At 36.3% G+C, this 24279-nt stretch overlaps 3 protein-coding genes across 4 annotated transcripts; 2 read left to right on the top strand and 1 right to left on the bottom strand.

Moving 5' to 3' along the window:
- Nucleotides 1–419: 419 nt before the first annotated feature.
- On the bottom strand, nt 420–9323 carry LOC105233991 (mediator of RNA polymerase II transcription subunit 12; the record flags this gene model as incomplete). Its single annotated transcript, XM_049462160.1, is given in 8 exon segments — nt 420–665; nt 726–1040; nt 1696–1897; nt 2736–2923; nt 4179–5856; nt 5912–7345; nt 7399–8554; nt 8608–9323. Coding segments are annotated over 8 exon segments (5829 nt in total), but the record flags the coding sequence as incomplete, so codon positions are not given.
- An 834-nt stretch (nt 9324–10157) lies between these two features.
- On the top strand, nt 10158–15271 carry LOC105233990 (succinate-semialdehyde dehydrogenase [NADP(+)] GabD). The gene is made up of 4 exons (XM_049462161.1): nt 10158–10507; nt 10556–10844; nt 14006–14505; nt 14562–15271. The coding sequence occupies exons 1-4, from the start codon at nt 10229–10231 to the stop codon at nt 15003–15005; spliced, it is 1512 nt and encodes a 503-aa protein (XP_049318118.1). The 5' UTR covers nt 10158–10228; the 3' UTR covers nt 15006–15271.
- A 5947-nt stretch (nt 15272–21218) lies between these two features.
- On the top strand, nt 21219–24126 carry LOC125780246 (E3 ubiquitin-protein ligase listerin-like). Of its 2 annotated transcripts, XM_049462159.1 has the most exons (3): nt 21219–21366; nt 23351–23836; nt 23892–24126. In XM_049462159.1, exons 1-3 carry the CDS (start codon nt 21322–21324, stop codon nt 24039–24041), a joined length of 681 nt encoding a protein of 226 aa, XP_049318116.1. In that variant the 5' UTR covers nt 21219–21321; the 3' UTR covers nt 24042–24126. The 2 variants fall into 2 exon arrangements, with proteins under 2 accessions (XP_049318116.1, XP_049318114.1); XM_049462157.1 differs by having other exon boundaries at nt 23351–24126.
- The last annotated feature ends 153 nt before the right edge of the window (nt 24127–24279 follow it).

The following is a 24279-nucleotide window of genomic DNA, read 5'->3' as shown; positions in this document are numbered from 1 at the left end:
TACTGCTAAGTGTTTTGCTCCATGAAACAATTTTTTGGTTTTTAATATGATTGCATTGAAGAAAGTTGCCATGTGTAATACATACATATTTTGCAACAAAATTTTACATTGTCAAGACTTAACGATGCAGGCGAATTGACGTTTTATAATATATGATAAATAAATAACGTCCTAACCAACGCTAGAATAATAATTATATGCTATTTACTAAGTTTCCAAAAGTAAGACTAATAATAAGAATAATAATTATATGCTATTTACTTAGTTTCCAAAAGTAAGACTTAAGTGTAATGATGTGTAAGCTACACATTCAGAATCTTTCTTATAGTATTGGTAAAAGTTTCTTGAACTGACAATTGAGGAGACTTCTACAATAGAAGTAATAATAAAATATCTATATATGAAAAAAGAAATCATACCTGTGCATTCATTTGAAGGTGATTAATTTGACCTTGTGGGTTCATCTGTTGCGGTGTCTGTGATTGAACTTGAGGTTGCTGCGATTGCGGGGTCACCTGGGCATGCGTTGGGATATTTGTGGGAGAAGTTTTCGAAACTTTCGGCTTACGCTTACGTGTGGTTCCCTTTCCTCGTGTTCTCCCAGTGGTAACTGCACTAGGTGATTGATCAATTGATGAAGGAGTATCTGGTTTCATCTCGTCTTTCTAGGATGCATAGAAAAATGTAACAAAAACTAAACAACTAAAGAATTCTGCTTTCGTTACAATGCAGATCTTTTCCGGCACAGGCTCTATGTCTTCTGGAGGCAGCGGCAAGGATTCATAAAAATAACTAATGGGTTTAACTAAACTATGCGCGTGATATTTAAGACTGCGATGTGTTTCTTCATATGCTAAGCTTTTTCTTTCAGATTTGACTGCACCAAACCAGACCCATGATAAGGGTGCTGGATTCTTATGGCCTTCCAATATGTCCCAAACACTTATACGTTGCTTGTCTGAAATACGAAGTTGTTTCTTGTCCATATCACATATTTTATTTCCTTTCATGTCGATACCGGCCGGCTCACATGATATAACCTGCAATGTACATACATCAAGAATTTAAACATTTATAAAAGTTATAATGTACTGAAATATTAACATGTTACAATTTATATTTTGATTTTTATATTTCCCTTACAAGATAAGAGTTATATCATAACTTTTATTTATTGTTTAAGAGTTTATTAAAACTTAGCGCATAACTATAATTCTGCGTGGCAATATAAATAAAAATAAAAAGATTATTTTGTGAGGAAACAAACAAAAATCAAAATTTAAAAGTTTTTCACATATTTGTGTACTCCTCACAAAAAACAAAAATTTTCTACTACTACATCATACATACATACATTCATATATATCTGACCATTCCTTCATAATGCTTTTTTAGTCAAAAATTATAAATACAATAACTGTTATCTTCTGTCCTTGATAAAAAAATAAAATTTATATACTTTCTTTAAAGATATTCAATGTATTCCAACATTTACAAGAGTAAAACTGGCCTAAAAGATGCAAAACAAAACTTGGTAGCATTGAAAATACCGATTCTACCACTTTAAAGAGGTATTCGATGTTGTTGCTTTTACATGGGTTTGTTCCCTTAAATGTAGTATTATAATGTTTTCATCAATAAGTCAAAAATATCTTCTTATTTACAATAGATAATTAAATAACTATATTAACATACCTCGGTTGTTTGCTTGTAAAGTGGCAGTAACTGACGAATAACTTTTATTGAAGCATTATTTTTTTCACCAATTTCTTTTTTCAACTTTTTCATCAGGTTAAGGTACAGTTTTTTATTTTCATCTCGTTCAGAATGGTTCTCTGTTAATAATGTCGAGTGAACTAGCGTAACTAACATATCAACAACGGTAGTAAAGAGTTCTCTAAAATGATAAACAGAAATATTTACATATGAAATTTAAATAAATTTTTATTTTATTTAAACATTTTTATTTGGAATTATTGAAAGAAGAATTATACTTTCTTGGTTCCCTAAAATAGTGCTTTTAGAATATATGGTAACGATACAAGCTGAAAGAGATAGTATAAGATTCAAGAAATATACAAATAGGAGTGTATTAAGATGTCAGTTACACTCCACCCCAATTTCACAGCCAAAGCAGCTATTTTATCGATTTTACCGATTCCTGTGATCCTACTTGAGGACAGCGAACAATCCACGATACGATCAGTAAACGGCTATTTCTTCGACCTTTCTCGCTTCTTTTCTGTAAGGAACCTCACTAAATCCACAGCGACCATATCTTGAACTGACCTTAACACTGTTAATAATCTTAAAATTTTAAATCTAACATTTGACAAAAGAGCCGCAACAAAATCTTCAAGTCATGCGGAAAAGGTAAAGAAACGTTGTTGGAAACATACAAGGCAATCGGCCGGTTGGTCTTAAACTACGCCGCACCAGTGTGGAAGCCTGGTTCTTTGAATTACTTGTCCTTAGCAAAATTCACCTCACCACCACGACTACTTTATACAAAATCCATTTAATAGCTGTTATTTGTCAAAACTTCACTTTTTAGGTTGGCAAGATCACCAAAAATTTGGTTGATATCAAGTTCAATTGCTTTAACTTCATTACAATTGAGTCGAGTTTCAAACCGTAATAGTGTATTAATAAATTTTATGCAAATCTGTATTAACATTCACGTTGGGAATTTGTACCGAGGCAAAAGGTTACTAATGCTTTTTATATTTACTCACCGATTCGAACTTGCATCAATTACTCCTTGACAGACCAGCTGCGCCAGTAATATGGCCCATTCCGTAGTAGAATTTCCATTTTTTTGAATTGTTTCAAACATTCCCCCTACCAGGGAAAAACGTAATTGAAGCGCATCTAAAATTTCTTCTCGGTCTAGAAGATCATTAATTCCGTTCGAAGAATCATACTAAAATTATGAAAAAATTGCTATTAAATTTAATCAGTATGCCTAATCAATGATTTTGTACTTAAATATACTTTGAATATAGAAGTATATGTATATGTAGAAATTTTTTAACACGTTTTAAACATCGTTATGTGTTATGGATCGCACTATAATTCTATTGAAAAGAACATTAGCTTTAAACAAGAAAAATATTTAACTTCAGTTGCAGTTAAGTTATAGTAGTCCAATTTGAAAAAAACCTACGGATATTGCACCTTTGCTTTTTTGTGAAAAATTTCGTTAAGATATCTTGACAAATAGTTTTCCATAGAAAGGCATAAATTTGTTCGTTGAGTTTGAATGGCTAGTTGGCCTATACACAGACAGACAGACGTAAATGGCTCAGCTTGTTTTGCTGTTCAATTATATTAATTTTTTGGTTTTTTTTTCTTAAACAAATGCATATCGAGATATTCGGCCGAAGTATTAATGATGGTGATTTTGCGCTCGGGCCTTTTTTGTAGCAAATATAATGTCATACAAGTTTGTCATTTAAATTTTTTCTATAGCTCTTGTCATTTACGAGATAAATACAAAAAAAAAAATGCGATTATCGTGGAAAAATTAGGGTTAGAGCCTTGTACTACCTCGCCGGTGTGACTGGGCACTTTTGTAAAGTGTTCAATTCTGAGGAATATGTGTCTAAAGTCAAAGTGATGCCATAAAATGACTCTGAGCTATAGAAATTTAAAAATAAAAAATCACGATTTACGTATATTTTTAATGGAAAATTTTTACATGCCTTGGTACAGTCTTTAATGTTAATATTAAGGGCTCAAATTATTTCCAAAGGAAGTTTCATGAGGAGATTAAAAAAAATGAATAGTTAAAAAAAATATGTATATATATATAAATGGTCAGCGTGATGAACTGAATAGATTTAGCCATGAACTGATCCCTCAGTTTTTGAGATATCGACCTTAAATTTTGCACCCGTCTTTTTCTCTCCAATAATTTGACTAATCAAATTGTTGTTATCGGACTACTATAGCATATAGCTGCCATACGAACTGAAAGATCAGAATCATCGGAAACTTTTTCATATCTTCACGAAATACTTATACCACAGATTATTAAATCAACCCTAAGTTAGGCGGTAAGTACACTAAATTATGTTTTAAACGTTCAAATCTTATAAGTTCATGTAGCGTAAGGTTAGAATTATATACATGACCATACGAAATATAATATATATATGTATATACTGCATATTTACCTCAGTAAATGACTGCAAGCAATGAGAAAGTTGAGAGTATAATGAACTCAAAAGACTCTCTTTATATTCGTCCTGACCATTTAAACAGGACAGAATTAATCCTAAGAAAGGTTGATAGTTTAAAGAGAACTTTTTGAAACCAGTAGAAATATTGAATCCGCTTAGAGAGTAATTCATAGAGGTACTACTTCGTTCTCTTTCTTCTCCACTGTTATTGCAATTATCAGATTTGGGTATTTTTGCACAAAAATTCATGCTCTCAAGTGCTCGCCCCGCGACGCGTAGAATTCGGCCTTTAACTGCTGGTGTGAGTTTGGAAATTAAGGGAACTATTAACCACGTAGATTGGTTTTCACTATATAGTTCTTTTCCTTCAGCAGATAGGGCATCTTTCTGAAAAACAGCAATTGCAGCTTTGGCAACAGTGTCTAACCAATTATTAAGTTCAGTTTGGTTGTTCATAATTTGACGGTGCATTAATTCTAAATCTAACCACGATATTCGAAGAGTCCACTGTTCTAGATTTTCCAAAATTCGTATTATCATTGATCTCTGATCCATTTCGGAAATTATATTATACTCAGCTTCCGGATAACAAATCATATATAATACTCGCTGAACTTGTTTTGTAGTGAGCATATCGTCTATAATCATTTCACATAAATTATCAGAATGTTTCAAACAGCGTTCTAATACATGCTCTTGTGAACATATTTGCTTCAAGACATGATTCGCAAATTCAAGTAAAGACACCTGCTCCAAAGATTTTGCATTACTATTTCCAGTATTCGGCTTATTGACATCTTGGTCGTTGCCATTACTAACATTAGACAAATCACTAGTGCCAAGTATTTGGCTCAAATCCGCGGGCCTATCAGTAGTTTTTGGAGTACTCCCCGGATGCACAGGTGTGTTAACACCACTACGCTTGCCACTACTTATAGCAACAGAGTTATTGCTTGATATAGTTGGTGTTTTCAGATCAACAACAATTAATATTGCCTTTATGACAGCTAATACTGCTTGTATTGGTATGTTTTTGTGTGCGCCGACTAAGAGGTGACGATCGCAGCTCAACTTTATGTTGAAAGAATCTTCAATAACGTTTACGGGATTCGGAGAAGTGCTCACAGAATACATTCTTGGTTGCGGTATTTCAATTGTTTTAAATAATTTCAAGACCAAATGGCAGGTAAGGCGTGCGCCAGCTTCAGCATCGGTGGTGAATTCACCGCCTACTGGATATGCATATGCTAATGTTGGTAATGCGAATTTAAGCACAAAATCAGCCAACGAGAAACAGTGCCTTGCTACCAAAATGCAAATGAAAACAGCTAATGAGTTGTGAATTTTGTTATCATGTATGTCCACTTGTTCAAAAAGATGAGGATATCGAAGTTTTTTCGAAGCATTGCAAATACTTTGCAGCGCAGCTATCCATTCTTCGGAAAGACTGTTACACGAAGCTGTTAACTCTGCACATAAAATGGCGATTTCATTTAAATGATCGTTATCAGTTGCTTGACAAACAGCCAAAATAGCGTTCGATACAAAACTATAAACATTGGCTGTGGACTCCTGTAATTGACGAATGCAGTGATATTCTATTCTACCACCACGTTTTGGAGATATAAATAATTCTTGCAAAAAATGCGGATTATAAGACTGCGGTGCGGCACTGAAAATACATTTAAAATTAGATCTTCTTCAAAAATAAAATTATTATGGTTTACCTTAATTGTTCCGGTGAATTATAGATTTCTTTAAACGCCTTCATTGTTCCAATTATCGGAAAATACTCTGTCTCATTTTCTTCAGATTTAAGCAAATCACACATTTCATATAAATCGGAAAGATACGCGAGTATACAACGCTCTGCTGAGCTGCATTCCTTTGGATTGTTTACGTGTTTAATTGTTTTGCACAACCCTTCGAATACTGATAAAGTTTCTTCTGTGCTCAACAAAAGACATGAATGGTATCTACGTAGTATGCCAACGATATAAAGAGCTAAAGAAGTTGTATACATTCGAACCAAAATGGACTTCTTAGCTTGTAATTGATTTTCAATTTCGGGCAGTTCCTTTAAAATGTGGTCACAAAAATCTAACAAGCTATGTATATTCAAAGCCATTTCCATCAGATCAAACAAAAACGCAACGTGTTCTTGAACTGGCAAATAGTTATTACTGCCCGTTGCAAAGCCATTAAGTTGTTCTAAAACAATAATTGCACACTGGGATGTAACTACATGCTGTTCAAAATACGACATGCTCTTGCATTTGCTAGTGGTAGCCTCGAAATTGAATTCATTTCGAGAATGCTTCTTAACTTTGCCACCCTCGGCGATGTCAATACTGAACTTTTTAGAGAAGAGTTTACAAATTTCCTTAGACATTTTCTTAACGGCGTGCTTTTTTTCATCACGTTCCTTTCCGACGCCAAATAGTAAAATATATCTCTGGTTACATTCATTGCTATAAGATACACATGCCTCCTCCTGAGGTATGGGAAAATGTTTGGTATATATGTAGTGGCGTGAAATAAGGTATCCATTCAAAGTCATATGAGAGTTGTCAGCTATTTTCGGACTATCTGGCGTTTCTAATGCACTCTGTCCTTTCTCTTTAATGTTTTGTAACAATTTCCCCAAATCATCATCAACATTGGAATCATCAAATTCACTATGTTTAAAATCAATGGCAGAACTGAATTCATCATCAAAATTATGGGAGGGAGAAGGTTTGTTATCTACCGACTCTAACCCACATACCGAAGAAGCTTCATTTCTGTTTACGTGCTCTAATTCTGGAATGCAATTTTCTCTTAAAAGATCGCCTCGTGAAATCAAAGTGTGCATATAGGCATTATGTGAAAATACATCGTAACGAATTAATGAACTGAAAAGATGCACAAGATTTATAAATTGTGTTCGATTTTGTGTTGTACCATTTTCATCCAGAACGGGAGCATCGCGATCAAGAAAATCCATTAAAACGGATTGAAATACCGGAAGTCCACCAATCAATCCAACTCCAGAATTAATAGAATCTTTCTCATCCGGTGCATTTGAATTTTGTTGAGGATCGATATCTACAACTGAAGTAACTTCAATTTGTCGTTTATCCAGCAATATAGCAACAGCTATTGCACGATGTTCACCCCATCTAAAATTAATTTGATTTAATATATGTTAGCAATACGTATGTAAGTAATTTACCTTTGATTAGAAACCGCCCATTCACATAATATTTTTACTGTGGCAGCGTCTTTATCAGAATTATAAGCGTATTTTTTACGTTTATGTTCAGCGTCATCGTATTTTAAATCATAGTTAGGAAATATTTTGGAGTAAAGCGAGTCTATGTTATTATCCTTATCTCTGCGATCAAAACAGTGGGTGTCCAAACTGTCAAGAATATCTAGTACGTGAGTAAAACAATTTACTTTGGAACTACGCCATTTCTCCGCAAACCAACGATTTTCAGCATGTTTAGACCTCAATGCAATTTCAGCTTCTGCGATTTGCAATTGCCGCCTAATATTTTCATTCGAGTTTTCGCACTTAAATGGCATTGGTAGTTGAGAAGGAACGACAGAAATAAAATCAAGTGGGCTACCACACAATGACGATAGGGCTCGACTTTCATTGATTCCATTCCATATTAAAGCGGTGGGGCATTCTAAAGTTATGGTTTGAAGTATTGTACTTAAATATATTACCATATCTCGGTGATGAGGGCAATGGTTACAATCGCTTAAAGGTAATTCTAAATTATGTGTGGCATTTTTTTCCTCTAAATTGGAGGCTTCCATGGTTGCTGCGTTTGCCTCATGATGTTTTGCTGGTGCAACAGTTCCTGAACCAAGTTCCAGAAGTATAGCCAAATTTTTTGCAGCCAGCACTGCCAATTTTCTACTTAAGCGCTCTGATTGAACAAAGTCAGGCATGTATTGCAAAGCAAATACAAGTATTAACTTTTTTAAAGACATATCAAATGATATTTGTGAACGCATTTTTTCTATTAATTCCAATATCCAATTGAGGAATTCTTGTCGATCAAGCAGCGATTCTTCGTGCATATACTTGCAAAGACGTGTGCAATATTTCCAATATTTCAATGCATTTCGGCAATCCTCGAAGTTACTGCCAATACCAGATATAGGAGATCCTGATCCAGAGCACAGTATACTTCCAGATGGGTTTGATGAAGCATTTGTTGAATATGAGGGGCAACTTGTAGAGGTCAACGTGTTCGCGGTTAATGGACTATGAGCAGTTGCAGGACTACTAACAGAGGGAGCTGATATCATATGACCTAAATTTATTCCCGAAGAGAAATTGCTAGAACCCTGAATGTTTTTATCAGCTCCAACTGAAAATAATATTTATTAAGAATTTTAAAATTTGCTAATCACATATTCTTACGTTGAAAATACTCGTGAAGTTTTGGTAAAAGTTCTCTCATAAATTTTATTATGTTTCCAGTCCATTCTACTGCAGGATCATAAATACTACGTTTTTTATTTTTTGACTCGGTGAAACTCAATGTGTATGCTGCACTTAATTTAATAAACCATGCAGCACGTTGCATATTTACTTGATTATCACAAAGAACTATTAAAATTTCTTCTTTTTTATTAAATGACGGTGCTTTTTTAGCTAAACTCAATAGAGGTTTGTTGCCTGCAAGATCTTTGAACCAAGCATCTAATGCCGTTTTTGTACGCGGCGATACTGGCCAAAAATTATCTTTACAATTAATTTGTTGTTTTTTCCTCATTGTATCTTGTAAAGTCATAAGCTCTTCCTTTTTTGACAAAATGGAATTAATAAAAGAACCCACTTTACTTGCATTCATATTTGAGTTGTGAGCAGTTCCAAATTCATCCGCCAATGGAGGCGTAGTTGCAAAGCCGTGTTTCACATTTGTCGGCGTTAATTCATCTTCTCTCTGCTTAGCTTCTTGAGGATATACATCTGGAGGCCCCAACCGAGCTCTCTTTAAAGGTCGTTTTTCTTGTAATAATGACAACATTATTGCAAAACAAGATTTACTAATTTATTAAAAATAGATAATAAACGTAGCGCCTATCCCACACACTTAAACATTTTCTATAGTCAGACATAAATACTTAGCGATAATAAAACTTGTTTATCCAATGGTAAAATCGATAACAATAATCGAAATAGACTCTGTATAACATAATTCAATTTTTATATAATCGGCTATAACTATTGCCAAATAAATTTCAATCCATTGGTGGTCATACACGATATACATGTTCGTTCAACCGGTATGTGTGCAAATGAAATTTATTTATGTATGGGCTTGTGTGTATACATATCCATGAAGGAGAAAATTTCCGTTTTTTTTTTTTAATTATGGATCTACATAAAGGTATTTAAGGAATTTTTCAGGTGCTGTTGAAAGACCTCAGGTCGGTCGCACTTAATAAAGCTCAGGGTACATCTAGTCCTTACTGCGTATAAATTGTGGTTAAAATCTAAGTCAAAACTGGTGGAAGTTTTCCTCTTCCATCGACGATCCCGTTTTCAATGAGCAAAGGACCAAAAATCTTTTGCAGAACCTTTCTGTTTAACATTCCTTTAGTGAAGCCTCTCCGACATATTCGGTTCGCTACATAAATATGTATAAACTTTTTACTACTCGCCTAGCGAGGTTGTGTTCTGTGTTTGCGAAAAGCCATGTCCAATGAAAAAGAAGCAACAACTTCGGAATGCTTATGTTTTACTTATGAACACTACCGAATTGACTTTTTTTTTAATTTTTATCAAGAATTTCTTTTGCAGTCCATGATTGTTTGTTTGTCATCTGTTGAGTTGCCCTTGTAGCCAGGCTGCCGCATTAAACATCGAGAGGGTAGTTTCGGCTCATATTATCCATGCACAATATTCTTTAGAGTAGTTAACCGATAGTTTACTTACCGGGTTCATTTTAAAAATCGTTACAAAACTGATAATGCTTCATCGGTGACTACCTTTGAATTGATTGTTCGCGACCATTCCTGTTTGATTAAAAATCATAATGTTGTTTTGTAATAATTTGCGACAGAAACTTGTTTTACAGGGTACCAGGACATTTTCATCTTTGGTGCAGTCAAAGGCCTTTATAAATGGGAATTGGATTAATGCAAGCAGTAATAAAACCTTTGATGTCGGCAATCCTGCTAATGGAAGTGTGGTCGGATCAGTACCTAACATGGATGTTAATGATGCTGCTCTCGCAGTACAAGCGGCTAAGAATGCATTTGAACAATCTGAGTGGTCTAAATTCACAGCCAAAGAACGTTCGAGTTTACTGAAGGTACTGAATTTTTTAGAAAAATAAAATAACCCAAACTTTATGTTGCAGAAATGGTTTTCTTTGATTGATAAAAATGTAAATGAAATATCTTCTATTATGAGTGCGGAATCTGGAAAACCAATTAATGAAGCTCGTGGAGAAGTTGCCTATGGTAATGCATTTATCGAATGGTTTGCAGAAGAGGCGCGCCGAATATATGGGGACATAATACCAAGTCCGGCTAAGGATCGTGAAATAATTGTAATGAAACAGCCTTTGGGAGTCGCAGCTCTTATAACTCCCTGGAATTTTCCTTTGGCTATGATAACTCGAAAAGCTGGTGCGGCATTGGCAGCAGGTTTGAAATAATGCATGTAAAAAGTTCATTAGCCTTTATTTTTTCATAACAATGAATAGATCGGAAATCAACAAATACCTAAATGTCCGAAGAAGGTAAATACGGTGTTAGAAACGGGATTCTATTGAGTAATAATATATATTTGCGTACAACTAATTAACATCGACATGGCCCTGAAAATATTTTAAACCCTTTTAAAACACAGAGGTAATAAAAGTTATGTTTTTATTGCTTTCTTTCGCATGAAAGTATACATATATCACTCGAAAGCTGTCAAATATTCATATTAAAAATTCCGAAGAAATGTTTTTTTTTTTTTTTATTGAAAACTAGAGGACCCGTCCACGCTTCACTGGCTGATGCATAGATAATACTACTACTACCATCTATATTATTTCTATTAGTTGGGTTATAACTATTAGTTAATGAGATACAGCATTCTTGTGAAGCAAAGTTGCTTCAAAGTTGTTAGTTTACAGAAAAATGGACCTGGGCTCTGCATCAGGGAAGTCCACCGTTGAAAAGATATTTGCTAAGCTAAAAAGCGTTTATATACATATATATATAGGTATAAAAAAGGTTGCCCACCCAATTAGCAACGCTTTTATATTTTTAAGTTTTTTGTAAATTAAGATATTTTATGTATCACTTCTGTTTTATTTTTAATGAAAGTTGCTAAATAAAATAGTTTAGTGAAAAAATGAAGAAATACGAGTGAGTGGTGTCATATGATGAAATCGTAAATTTGCGCAACATTTCGAAGGGATGGCGTTTAATAATTATAAAAAAATAATAAAACTACAAACAAAACTATATCAAGGGAATACGAACTGATTGCGTTAGATACTACGAGAATCAAATGTTTGGAAGAGTGAGTGTGTCCAGATGGGAAAAGTTATGTTAGGAGCCCAAAACGAAAACAGATGGATCCAACACTGAAACATGGAGGCAGCAATATTGTGCTTTGTGGTGTAATGTCATGACGTGGCATCGGACATATATTTAAAATTAGTGAACGAATGAAACGCTGTAATTATATATTCATTATAAACGACTATCTTTGTTGTAATCGAGATCTTAACCATATCAAGGAGCTTTGATCTCACCTGAGTGAAAAGCGATTCCACAGGCCATCTAACCTGAATTAATGGAGTCAATGGGAATGTCAAGCGATAATCAGTAGTAATGATTTTGCATAATAATATTGAATTTTTTAAAATAATTGTCTCATTTAAAAATTCATAAAGCGTTGTTAATTTGTTGAACGACCCATTTATACTATATATTATTATAAACTGTAGTTTTACAGAACTGTTTTTGGAGATGAGCAAATATGATTGCTTAGTTTTAAGTATGCCCATACCTTTCTTGTAAATAGAGCTAAGTTTCAAAATCTAAGACCAAGATAAAAAATCAATATACTATTGCTTGATCTTATATTGTTATTAATTATTAACACGCAACTGTACAGTTTATTATGCCAACGATTTTATTATGTAGTCAAATTTCACGTTAATTTAGAGAAGAATCCGCCGAATTTGGGTTAAACTTGGTATGGGCGGATAAAGAAGGCTCTCCAGATTAAGAATATCTATATATACAATAGATGCCGTTGCCGCTTTTCAAAATATGTACATATATATGAAAATTTTTATGTATACAAAAAAAAATTCGAATATATAAAATGTTCCGGTCAAAATTAGATGCAGTGTACTATTGCTAGGTATGCTCTGTTTGAGTAAAATTGTTTGGAATATATTTTTACAGCGCTTCGCTCCTCTTAATTCACTGGAGTTTAAATCCACTGTGCACGATTATAGTATTGCTTAATAATTAACATTAACCTCGCTTGAGCCCGGCAAACTCCTGGAACTGTTCAGGCTGCTTGGGCTCTGTGAGGTCATGTGATATAGGAGAGGGCACAATAGACCCTAGGTCGCGGTGCATTACCTCAATTAATAATTCTAATTCTAATAATTAACAACTCTTTAACAACAATATATGTGTCTTATCTTGTGCAAGACAACGTTAAATTCAACTCTACCGTCAGCAAGGAAATAGAAGTTGCGCATATTTTGAATATAGTAAATACGGCAGTTTGTGGAAATGTTCCTTTTATTAATTAGAAAAAAAAGAAAATGATTTCTTATTTGAACGAAAATAATCTTTCATAAACATTATATAAAAGCATTTAAAATACCGAAGTTGTTTTCAGAGAGAGCTTCAAACACACCACACACCTATACAAAAATTACCCCGAAATAAAAAAATATTAATCTGTTAAAGAATAAAACCGTTTTTCAACTTACATGCCTGTTATAACCGATTTTATGTTTTTTCAAAGTCTCTATAAAAGTTTGATCGGTTGAAAACTTTGTTGAACAATGGCGAACAAATATGTTAAAGTTTTTTCATAGTTTTATAGTTTAAGTGGACAGAATCTTAAGTGATATGAATGCTCCTCATCCCGAATAAATGCCTAATTTCGTTGATTTCTTTGGGTTACTTACCCACTTAGGTGGTAAGATTCAGGTTCGTTGTCATCTGTAGGAGTATTCAGTTGCTGATATCGACACTAGATTTTGTATCTGTTATATAAGATTGTTGGGAATATGACTTTCTGCATGAAATCATCTTTAGTTTTATTTTAATGGATGGAAAATTACTTTTGAAGAAAACAAATTTTTTTATAACATTGAATATTTTAACAACACATAAACTTTCTTTTTACTATTCGAGCACTTCGATATTCCAATTAGTTAAAGTTGGTTTCAACTTTTTTCCGGTACATTTTGTATTTGATAAAAGTAAAAACAGCATCATTAAAAAAGATTTCAACTTGATATAAATAAAAAAAAAATAGAAATTCTAAAAGTAATGGATGTTTATGTTGATGCAGTTCCAAGCGAAGCTCCTTGCGATAGAAACGAAGTTAAGTTGAAATTTGCATTAAAGTTTCCTTCACTAGCAGTATAACGATAGGTTGCACAGCATTAAGAGTATTATAGGATATACATATATAGAAGCTATCATTGGTGGTTCAGAAAACAACATATTGTCAAGAAGTCAAGCCAAGGGTTCCCATAGAATCCAAATTATTCTAAAATTATTTATGCACATTATTTTCTATAAATTAAACTTAAGTTTTTGTTTTCAAATAGGCTGTACTATCGTGATCAAACCGGCTGAGGACACGCCACTTACAGCCCTAGCCCTTGTTAAACTGGCGGAAGAGGCTGGTTTTCCTGAGGGAGTGATTAACATTGTAACGACGAATAATGCTGCTCCCATTGGTGAATTGTTTTGTAAGAGTCCTGACGTTAAGGGTATATCTTTCACTGGATCTACAGAAGTTGGGAAATGGTTATTCCGAAACTCCTCAGATGGAATTAAACGTATATCATTGGAATTAGGTGGAAATGCTCCGTTTATTGTGTTCAACACTGCCAACTTAGAAAAGGCTGTGGATGCTGCCATTGCTTCGAAATTTCGAAACTGTGGACAAACTTGCGTATCAGCTAATCGCTTCTTTTTGCAACATCAAATACACGACAAATTTATTGATTTACTAAAACAACGGGTTGAATCACTAAAAGTTGGCGATGGTTCACAGCCAGATGTTCAAATCGGACCTCTTATAAATAACATGCAATTTAATAAGGTAGGAAGATAAATTTATTACAAAAAAATTACTTATATTTACTTTTCCCAATTTAGGTTAGCGGTTACGTTGAAGATGCTCGTTCAAAAGGTGCTGAAATATTATTTGGTGGTAATCCATTAGAAAAGTTGGGAAAGCTTTTTTACTCGCCGACAATAATATCAAATGTTCCATCTAATGCTAAATTATATACGGAGGAAGTTTTTGGTCCCGTTGTCTCAATAGTCAAATTTAAAACCGAAGAAGAGGTTATACTTGCGGCAAACAATTCTAGGCGTGGCCTTGCTGGATACTTTTTCAGTGAAAATATACAGCAAGTATTTCGAGTTGCTAGACTTTTGGAAGTTGGTATGGTTGGCGTTAATGAGGGATTAATTTCTGCCGCTGAAGCACCGTTTGGTGGAGTTAAAGAATCGGGTATTGGCCGCGAAGGTAGCCACCATGGTATTGACGAATATGTCGAAATTAAATATATTTGCATGGGGAACTTGAAGTATTAAAAATTACGTTCATTATTAAATACTTATCTATTAGATTACCATATTAGAAATAATTAATTATTATGTACTATTGAAATATAATATTATGAAAGTCATATCAAAGTATAAATTATGGATCATGTAGAAAAATTTGTCTATACATTAAAAGTGTGTACTTGTATATATATTAATTCAACGTAATAACGTTATAAATGGTTCCTATGAATTTATTTTCTTGTCTTCCAATAAAATCTTATGCAAAGTGCATACCGCTTTATGTAAAAGAACGTGCATATAATATGATTATTTAAAGTTTGTCTTAACAAGTTTAATAACTAATATTACATTTTTGTCGTGACTTCTTTTTTTATTGGCGTACGAGTATACACAGCTTAGGTTATATTCGAGTTCTTCCTTTTCACTCTTTGGCGTCAATAAGAGATTCCAAGTGTAACCAGGTTCTTCTCCACCTGCTCTCGACGTCGACGTCATCTAACGGGAGGACCAAGAAACATGCTGTTTCGACGGGGTCGGACCATAGGGAGGAGGGTGTTAGATGAGTAGGGTTCGTAGGGCACTCAAAGAGGTGGCCAGTATCATGCGGAGACTCGTTGTATGAACGAAGTTGCGCTAGGGTCACTCGCGTTTCTCGCGGCAGCTGGAGCTCTTCGTCTGCTATGGGTGGGGATTTGACTCCAAGAACGCCATTCACGGGAAGGGTGTCGGTGAAGGTGTTGATGGCTCCGTTGTGAATGGCGGCCAGTGCCTTTCGAAAGTCAGTTGCGTCCGAAGTCCGGTTGGCTTACTGTACGACGTCGTCGACGTAGTCAAGAAAAGACCTTTTGATGCTCCTAGGAGGCGGTTCCGCTCCAACCAGATGGCTGCAGGGGTGATTTCTACGAAAACATCCCAGCAGGAACTGCTTGGAGAGGAGTTCATTATGCTCCTTAACTGGGAACATAAGCGTCTTACTGTGTAGCTGTTCTATGGGAGACATCAAAAGGCATCCCGTCGTGGTCCGGAGTGCAGTATTTTGACAGGTCTGAAGTTTCCTCATCTGCGTGCCACTGCATCCAGGCGACCATATAGGTGCTGCGTTGTTAAGGACCGGCCGGCCGATTGCCTTGTATGTTGCCAACAACGTTTCTTTGTCTTTACCCCATGTGCTGCCGGCTAGCGACTTGAGGATTTTGTTGCGGCTCTGTACCTTAGCGATAAACGCGGTCGTATGCGGAAAAAAGAAGCATAGACTATCGAATGTTACACCTGAAATCTTAGTATTATTGACAGTCGGAATTTTGACGCCATCGACTGCAATATTAAGCTCAAGTCTATACTCCTTCGTCCAGTTTGTAAATATGGTCACTGTGGATTTGGTGGGGGAAAGTGTGAGGTTTCGTGCAGTGAGGAAAAGAGAACGGTCGGTGAGGTAGTTGTTTACCTTCGAACACATGCCATCGATTCCATTGCCCCACGTCAATATCGTACAGTCAACAGCGTACGAGGTTATGGAAACCCCCTCTGGTGGTTGAGGGAGTTTCGAGATGTAGAAGTTAAACAGTAGCGGGGAGAGGACACCACCCTGTGGAACCCCCTGTTTAATTCTTCTCAGTTTAGATGTTTCACCTCGAAATAGTACGGATGACTGACGACCGTTTAGATAGTTCATGAACCACCTCTTTAGCCCTGGAGGGAGCGTAAATTTTCCAATTTCTTGCAGTAGCGTTGTGTGGTTGACCGTGTCAAAAGCTTTTGGCAAGTTCAACGCTCCGAGGATCGTTCTTTCGCAGGGTGGCTTCTGGTTAAGGCCACGAACTATCTGGGCGTTTATGACGCTCAGTGCAGTGGTGGTGCTGTGCACTTTTCGGAATCCATGCTGGTGGCTGGCTAGGCTCAGGTGGTGAGTGAAGGTCGGGAGTAGCAAGGCCTCAAGTGTCTTCACTGCTGGGGAGAGGAGAGTTATCGGTCGATAAGTAGTGGGACCACTCTTCCGACTTTCCACACATCGGGTATTTGAAGAGTGGTCAGCGACAGATTGAGGACCTTGATGAGATATCTTACTCCCGTCGAGCCTAGATGCTTTAGCATTAGCATGTTGATTCCATCAGGGCCAATGGATTTGGAAAATTTTGCCTTGTTGATGACACCCTGAACCCCCCCATCGGTGAAAGTAAGTGGCGCGCCGTCGTTTGGCATTTTGCGCAGGCATCGGTTAACATATCGTTAAGCTTTGTCTACCGAAGGGTGCCGTGTACGCTGCCGGCTAAAATAGCTCACGCCCTTCTTCGGGTCCGAAGAGGCATGACCATTGAATTGAACTTCAACTTAGTCGTCATGTCTCTTCGGGTTAGACAAAGCTTTGACAATAGCCCAAAGCTTACTCACACCGGTGGAGAGGTTACAGCACTTCAGGTGCTCTATCCATTTCATCCGCTTATGATGGTTTACCATACGCCGAATCTCCAAATTGATATCCCTTATTCTGGGATCCCCGGGATCGGCATGGCGTAAGGTGTCACGCTCATTAGCTAAAACGGCTGCTTCGGCTGGGAAATTGGGGCGGATTTCCGCAATTGTTCCAGCCGGGATGAAGCGAGCGGTAGCTGCTGCGATGACCTTGCGGAATTGACGTTTGTCAACGCATACGTCCGTAGGAATAGGTAGAGCGTTGACCGACCCAATTAGCTTTGTTAAAGTTAATGAAGGTACGGTTGTCCACAGAGACAAAATCAGGAGGCTTCTCGATCGAGATAATTATGGGCAGATGGTCTGATGTGAGAGTTAGCACCGGTCGCCAGGTTATGCTGTTTATCAGACCACCGCTAGCAATGGTAATATTAGGCGAGCTATTACAGGTGCCCATAACTCTGGTGGGGGCTTCGTCATTCATTGTGCAGAATGTCGAATCGTCAATCTGTTCCGCCATATCCTTCCCTCTACGGTTATTTGACAGGCAGGAATGCCAAAGATCATGGTGCGGTGTTGTGCAGTATGAAGACTAGGACACCACCATTATCTCGCTCGAGATCTTTGCGTATTACATTGAAACCGGCACAACTCAGAAGATCTGAGCGGCTGTTTAGCTTGGTTTCTTGCACCGCAGCTATCGATACACGTTCCCGATTCATAAGTGCAACTATGTCCTCCATCTTGCTCTGGAGTCCGTTGCAGTTAAATTGAAGTAGCCGGGTTTGTCACGGGTGTCCGTGGGTGATCCTGTCCAGTCAAAGTGGGAGCTATGTTGCCTGGTTGAGCTCCTGACCGTGGAGGTCCTCTGTTGGGCACTCAAGTTGAGTGGCGGCGCGTCGCACGAACTATGTGCAGATTGCATAGCCGTAGAGGCTTGTGTCGCAGTATTGCGCAGGCTACATAACGCGGGGTCCACTCCCTGTATGTCTTAAGGCCTGAGCAGGTCTTAAGATGGCTCCATCCATTGCATGTATTACACCGGACCGAGGTTGAGTTTGGATGGAGCCTGTTTGCGCATACGCAGCAGAAAAATTCTTCCGGGCCCGGGTTGGACTCAACGCCAGCACGAGTCAGGAGGATACGGAGCAACCCTGCTGCAAGGTGTTGCTCTAATGACGACAAACCCAAATTAATACTCACCGATCCAAACGGGGTTAGATCGCCGAAAAAAAGTCCTTGGTCGAATAAAATCCGAGTCAATTCCGGTTCGTAGCACCGGCTGTCATAGGAATTACTTTGAGCCATCTGTATAGATGCTTATCTCCCCGTTCTTGTCCACCCCGCTCCTCGCCTACTCTTTTCTGGAAGGGGGCGCTATAAAGTTAAATTCAGCTCTGTAGGATTTCAAAAACCATTATAATGGGAAAAAACGGGAATTTTTTAAGTATTACATAAGTACTGACGATTAAAAGGAAGGATTTCCTCAGTCTAAGAGGAGTTGGCTTACAAAACAAGTTTGTTGATATTAAGTGTGAAATTACTTTAAGTGACTGCCTTGGCGTTGTTCTGACAACTCCACTGATGAAAATACCTGGTGCTATTTGTATGCTTTCCATATTTCTTATTTCGTATTTCTTTTGCGTTATTGACCATATATCGTAAGTCCTAATCGGTCGTACAACTGCTGTGTAAAGTCAGTGGACTATCCGAGGTGTTAACCTCCATTTGGGATACACTATTATATTACACGTGTAAAGTTCTGTCCCTGCTTTCTTCCAAATTTGGTTTCCGTGAGAACTGCCTGTGAAAAATTATATCCCAAGTAGCTTGCTTTATCTCCTTTTGTTACCTTAGTAACATTTAATAATGGAAGCAAATTTCTGAAATCCTGTCTTTCTTAGTGAAGAATACTAGCTCATTGACTAATATCATTTAAAATTGCCTGCGAGTTCGCAAAGATATTCGGAAATTTACCTATAATCGAAACCACAAAGACAGCGTGGCCAAAACAAGTACTACTTCATTTCCAGAACCACCAGCATTTTGTTTAAGGTTAATATCCAAACAAGTGGAGATAATGCCTCCTTGTACCCCTTCGGACAGATCTGCACATCGTTGAAACTTTCAGCGTTTAAATTATTGACCTGTTAATGAGCATCTGTTGAATTAATTTCCCAAGAGACTCAGATATACCCAAATCTTTACGGCACTCAGTTTTGTCTTAGACTGGATGTTGTTGAAAGAGTCTATGTCTAGGAAAGCTACTAGTGTGTATTCTTTTACGTCCAGAGATTTTTCAGTCTCTGCTACCACTGAGCTTAGTGTTGTTTCAGTGGATTTCCCTTGGAATTCTCATGCTGTGAAACTGCCGTTTTTTCTTGGTTTAGGTCGATTCGTCAGAAACCTTAACTTTCCTCTGTAACTAGGAAGTATAGTTGAATTACAATGCCCCTTTAACCATGGTTGTTAACCAAGCTATTATGTCGCTCTGGGACTCCTGCAACTGAACTCCGGCTTATTTGAAGGGGTTGAAATTGCATATCGCCTAATGTACATTACTAACACTCTGTTTTTAGGAATGAACTCTGTCTCTACTTCACTGCCCAGTTTACATTTCATTAGAAGGCGTAAAGACTCTTCACTGGATACCGTCCATCTGTGGTTTGGCTTCTGAAGTTGTTATGCACCAAATTGTTTTTCTAGGCCTTCTGTCATATTCTTAAAGAGGTTATATTCGTTTATAATGGTTATACCACTTCTGTTTTCCATTAGACAATTCGGATACCATTTCATCAACTGCGAGACACTACCTCTTCTTCATACGACATATGGCGTGACACTTGCCGGTATTTGCTACTGCCCGTCTCCTAGCTTACAGCTGTGGTATCTTGATTACATGAAAACATTACGTTTTTGATTAGCCATTATACATGTCCTAACCTTACCTTCACAGTTTCCATGTATAAATTATAAATCGGTGTTCTCAGTCCACAAATACGCCTCCATTAACCCCTGGCTTCTGAATGAGGACGAAGTTAATCTGTTCTGCGCACATTTGGGTTATTAAGACTATAAAAGTTAATTTGATGTGGTAGAGATTAATTTACAGAAGACGAATTAAAGATTGTCTTATCTGCGTCGTCTTGATAGTCGTTTAGAAGTTCACTCTCCGTGTATAGTTTAGAGAGTTTGTCTGCCAGCTGAGATCCCGAGGAACACTCACTTCGATCAGTGTTTTCCACGTCAAGGAATCCATTAGGTCTTCCTTGACATAGTCAATCTCACCGCAACTTTTCGTCAGCGGTTCTATGGATTTCTTTACTAACAGCAGCAGAATCTGGATTGTGACTTCTTTAGTCTCTACGCCAGATTTCGCTGCTTGGTCTTCGAAGATCTTGACGAGTCTCAATTTCTCTGCTGGCAGATCCCAGCTGCCATGGTGAAGCAGGGATTCGTACCCTTATCCTTTGTGGAAATGCTTTGTTGAATAATTTTACTCATAGTTAAAATCACCGATTGCACTTTATTTACTTCAGAAAGACACGCGTATACTAAGCACTGATAATTATTTTGAAGTGACATTTAGCACAGATGTCACTGTAATTTAAATTTAATAAGTAATTTAATTTTAAATAATTTAAATTAAAAATATTAGCTCATCGATATAATAAAAACTATGCGGCCAACCGTTGTGACTTGATTATCAAGTTGATACACAACTTAATAAGAAGCATTGATATCAAATCGGCGTGCAGGTTCGAAAAGTAAGATTTTGTTAGTGAAAAAGTGTGAACGTTTTGCAATAGAAAAAAATCATGATCGTGTAACGTCTGGGTAAAATCGATAACGATAAGACTATTTCAACACTTCTTCAAAACATTGCAGATTGTGTACAAAGTAGTGTTGATAGATAACGCATGTTGAAAATATGGATATCAAAAGGAGTACTTTTAAAGTGAAAAGCAACTCCAAAGTAAGTCGAATTAGATAATTCGCGAACATGATTTTGCTGTACAAGATTTAGAAAAAAACTTATTGTTACTTTGTCAAGTAACGCTTAGTATCACAATGCTTGTTTACCCAAATCGAGTTTCGGCTGGGAAGTTGCACACGGTTCTTGGCTGTTAGAGGTCGGAGCCTCCAGATTTGGAGTATATACATATGACATTTAGAATCATCCACCGAATTCGTGGCTCAAAGTATATGGGCTGATGAAGGAGGGTCTCTAAGTTAAGAATATATTAGTATATACAAATGTAATATCTGGTTTCCAATAACATTTAGACTTCTATCTTACATGTATATTAAATCAGAGTTCTTAAAATAACCAATATTAGTTTACTTGAAAACTTAATCACATAAATTGTGTATAGTTATCGCGAAGGTACAAATTTATTTCATTCTGCTAAAAATACTCTGGCAGCCGTTAAAATTTGTTCGGTGTATGCTTTTGTACGAATATTTTCACATCGAAACGAAATACAGCAAAGTGAGGCAAATTGTTGGCAATTTTCATCCTTATATGTACGTTTTGCCAGGTAAAGACGCTGTTTTTTTATTAATGATTAGCACGAAAAGCAAATCGTTAATTCTGAAATACCCTTTGCTTTCTTCACTCTATTAGAGTATGAATTGTCTAGGAACAAGAGGAAAGTTGTATGTGAATCAGTACAAGGTTTAATTGAGTATTCTACCCGAAGCTTTTGTGTAACTATGATCTTTCATCCTTTTTCCAGTATGGTTTTCAGTATTTAGCAATTCTAAATATGACCAGCGCAATTTTAGTAAATTCACCGATTAAATAATAGACGGCTACCATATAAATAGATTAAAGTAGTCATACTGTTCGATCGGTATAAAATCTCCCTACAAGACAGGTATAAGTTAGATAATTGGTAACCGAAAGGTTATCAGTAAATAATGCATTCGTTATCCGATTGGTTACCTTTGTTGCCTCGGTAAAAAAGTAACTACTTCTCCTCTTTAAATATACGTCGGTGTGATTGTCTTACTAGCTCTCTCTCAGTGCAAACACTACACATTTACTGCTCCAATTTGTGGACTATTTTGAAAACTATCTATTACTCTTCAGTTAAGGGGCTATACCAATGTGACACTTTCAAACAAAAATTTTTTTTATTTGCTTTATCGATAGCTTATATTTCCATAAATATACTGTGAAATCGGAAAGGTCATATCTTGAATAGTTTTTGGATGGCAGCGTTCTAAAGAGCGACCGCTCGAGAATTTGACCGATCGACTTCAAATTAAAACTGAGTATTTTTGGATACATTTGCTACACAATGATCTACGTTCTTTTTGATTTGTTGAAAATTTTCAATTTGGCATTAAAAAAAACGACGAATTTTTTACCTTTAAAAAAAAAAATTTTTTCAAAACTACGCCATTTTGCTAATTTTCGATATTTTTCAAAGATCGTAGGCCATTGTATAGGAAATATCCTTAAGTTTAATAAACTTAAATTTTTTTTTCAGCCACTAATTTGGCCGGAATCATGCCAGCAGTTAGGGCACTTTTTTTGGCCCCTCCGAAGATAGCCCATAACTCCGTTATTTTTCATCATTTTTGTAAAAAAAAAATAATCTTAAAATATAGCTGAAAATATGCTTTATTACATTCAGTTTGTATGACAGCTATATCCTACAGTTATCATCTAAACAATTTGTTCGTTTACTAAATTTAGTGAAGATATCTCGTCAAAACAGCTTTTCATACAACACTTAATTTTTTATAACAGCTATGTATGTATATGTTATAATGTTCCGATATCGGTGGTTCCGACAAATGAGCAGCTTCTTGGGGAGAAAAGTATGTGTGCTCTTTCGTTTCCTTATGCAAACATCGTGGCAAACTTAATTAGTATCCCTTATTTTTGTTAAGTTCTTTGATTATCCATGCACTATTAGGTAAAAAAAACAATTGTTTTATAATTTTAGCCTTCCAGCAGCAGTCGCAGTGCAGAACTTCTTGGTACCCAAACTGGAATTGGATTCCCCACACAATCAAAGAAAATCAATCGATCAAATGAAATAGCGCATTTTTCTGATTGCACAACTAATAAAAGCCTTCATAATGCAATTCGTAAGCTCAATAAAAAAGATCCAACTACTAAAAAAAGGGCTTTGGAAGAGCTGATTCATGATATAAATGAGAGGAGTGTCGAGGAACTTGTGGTAATTTTACCACTTTGGACTAAAATCTACCTTGAATTTGCATATGATCCGATACACAACATACGCGAACTTACACAAGAAGTACAAAAAATGCTTGCATCGAAATGTAAACGCATGATAGCCCCATATTTAAAAGAATTAGTGCCCGTTTGGATCTGTTCTCAATTTGATAATTACGTTCCAGCTGCTAATATTGCTCGTGCCAGCTTCTTCAATATTTTCAATGCCAAAACAGACCGCGTTAAGGAAGTCTGTTTACATTGCCAATCAGAGATACTAGAATACATATTTAATAATCTTTCAGAATCGTCAGATAGGAAAAAAGGTACTGACATTTATGCGTTTGGCTATAATAAAGTTTACGGAAGCCTCGAACTTCTTGCTTTTTTTATTGAGCAAACAAACACCGCAGATTTGTCTTCAAAGTCCCACAATATATTACGTTCCATTATAGAGTTTAAGAGCTTTTGGAACTGCGGAAGAAATGGCAATAAATTAACAAGGTAAGTAAGAATTTTCATATTGCATCTTGTCGGTAAATTGATATAAAAACGCCCACTTGTGAATTAAATTTTGCAGTATACTTAGACAATTGATTAATATCTATGAAGATCTCTATTCAGTATATTCAAAATGGCAAACAAGAGTTTTTTTTTAGTTTTGTGACCTGCTAGCTATCAGGTCTCAAATTT

The sequence above is a fragment of the Bactrocera dorsalis genome, unplaced genomic scaffold, assembly GCF_023373825.1.
Source record: "Bactrocera dorsalis isolate Fly_Bdor unplaced genomic scaffold, ASM2337382v1 BdCtg315, whole genome shotgun sequence".
Lineage (NCBI taxonomy): Eukaryota > Metazoa > Arthropoda > Insecta > Diptera > Tephritidae > Bactrocera > Bactrocera dorsalis.
The sequence above is the reverse complement of the archived record's forward strand: the minus strand, read 5'-3'. Positions and strand labels throughout refer to the sequence as shown.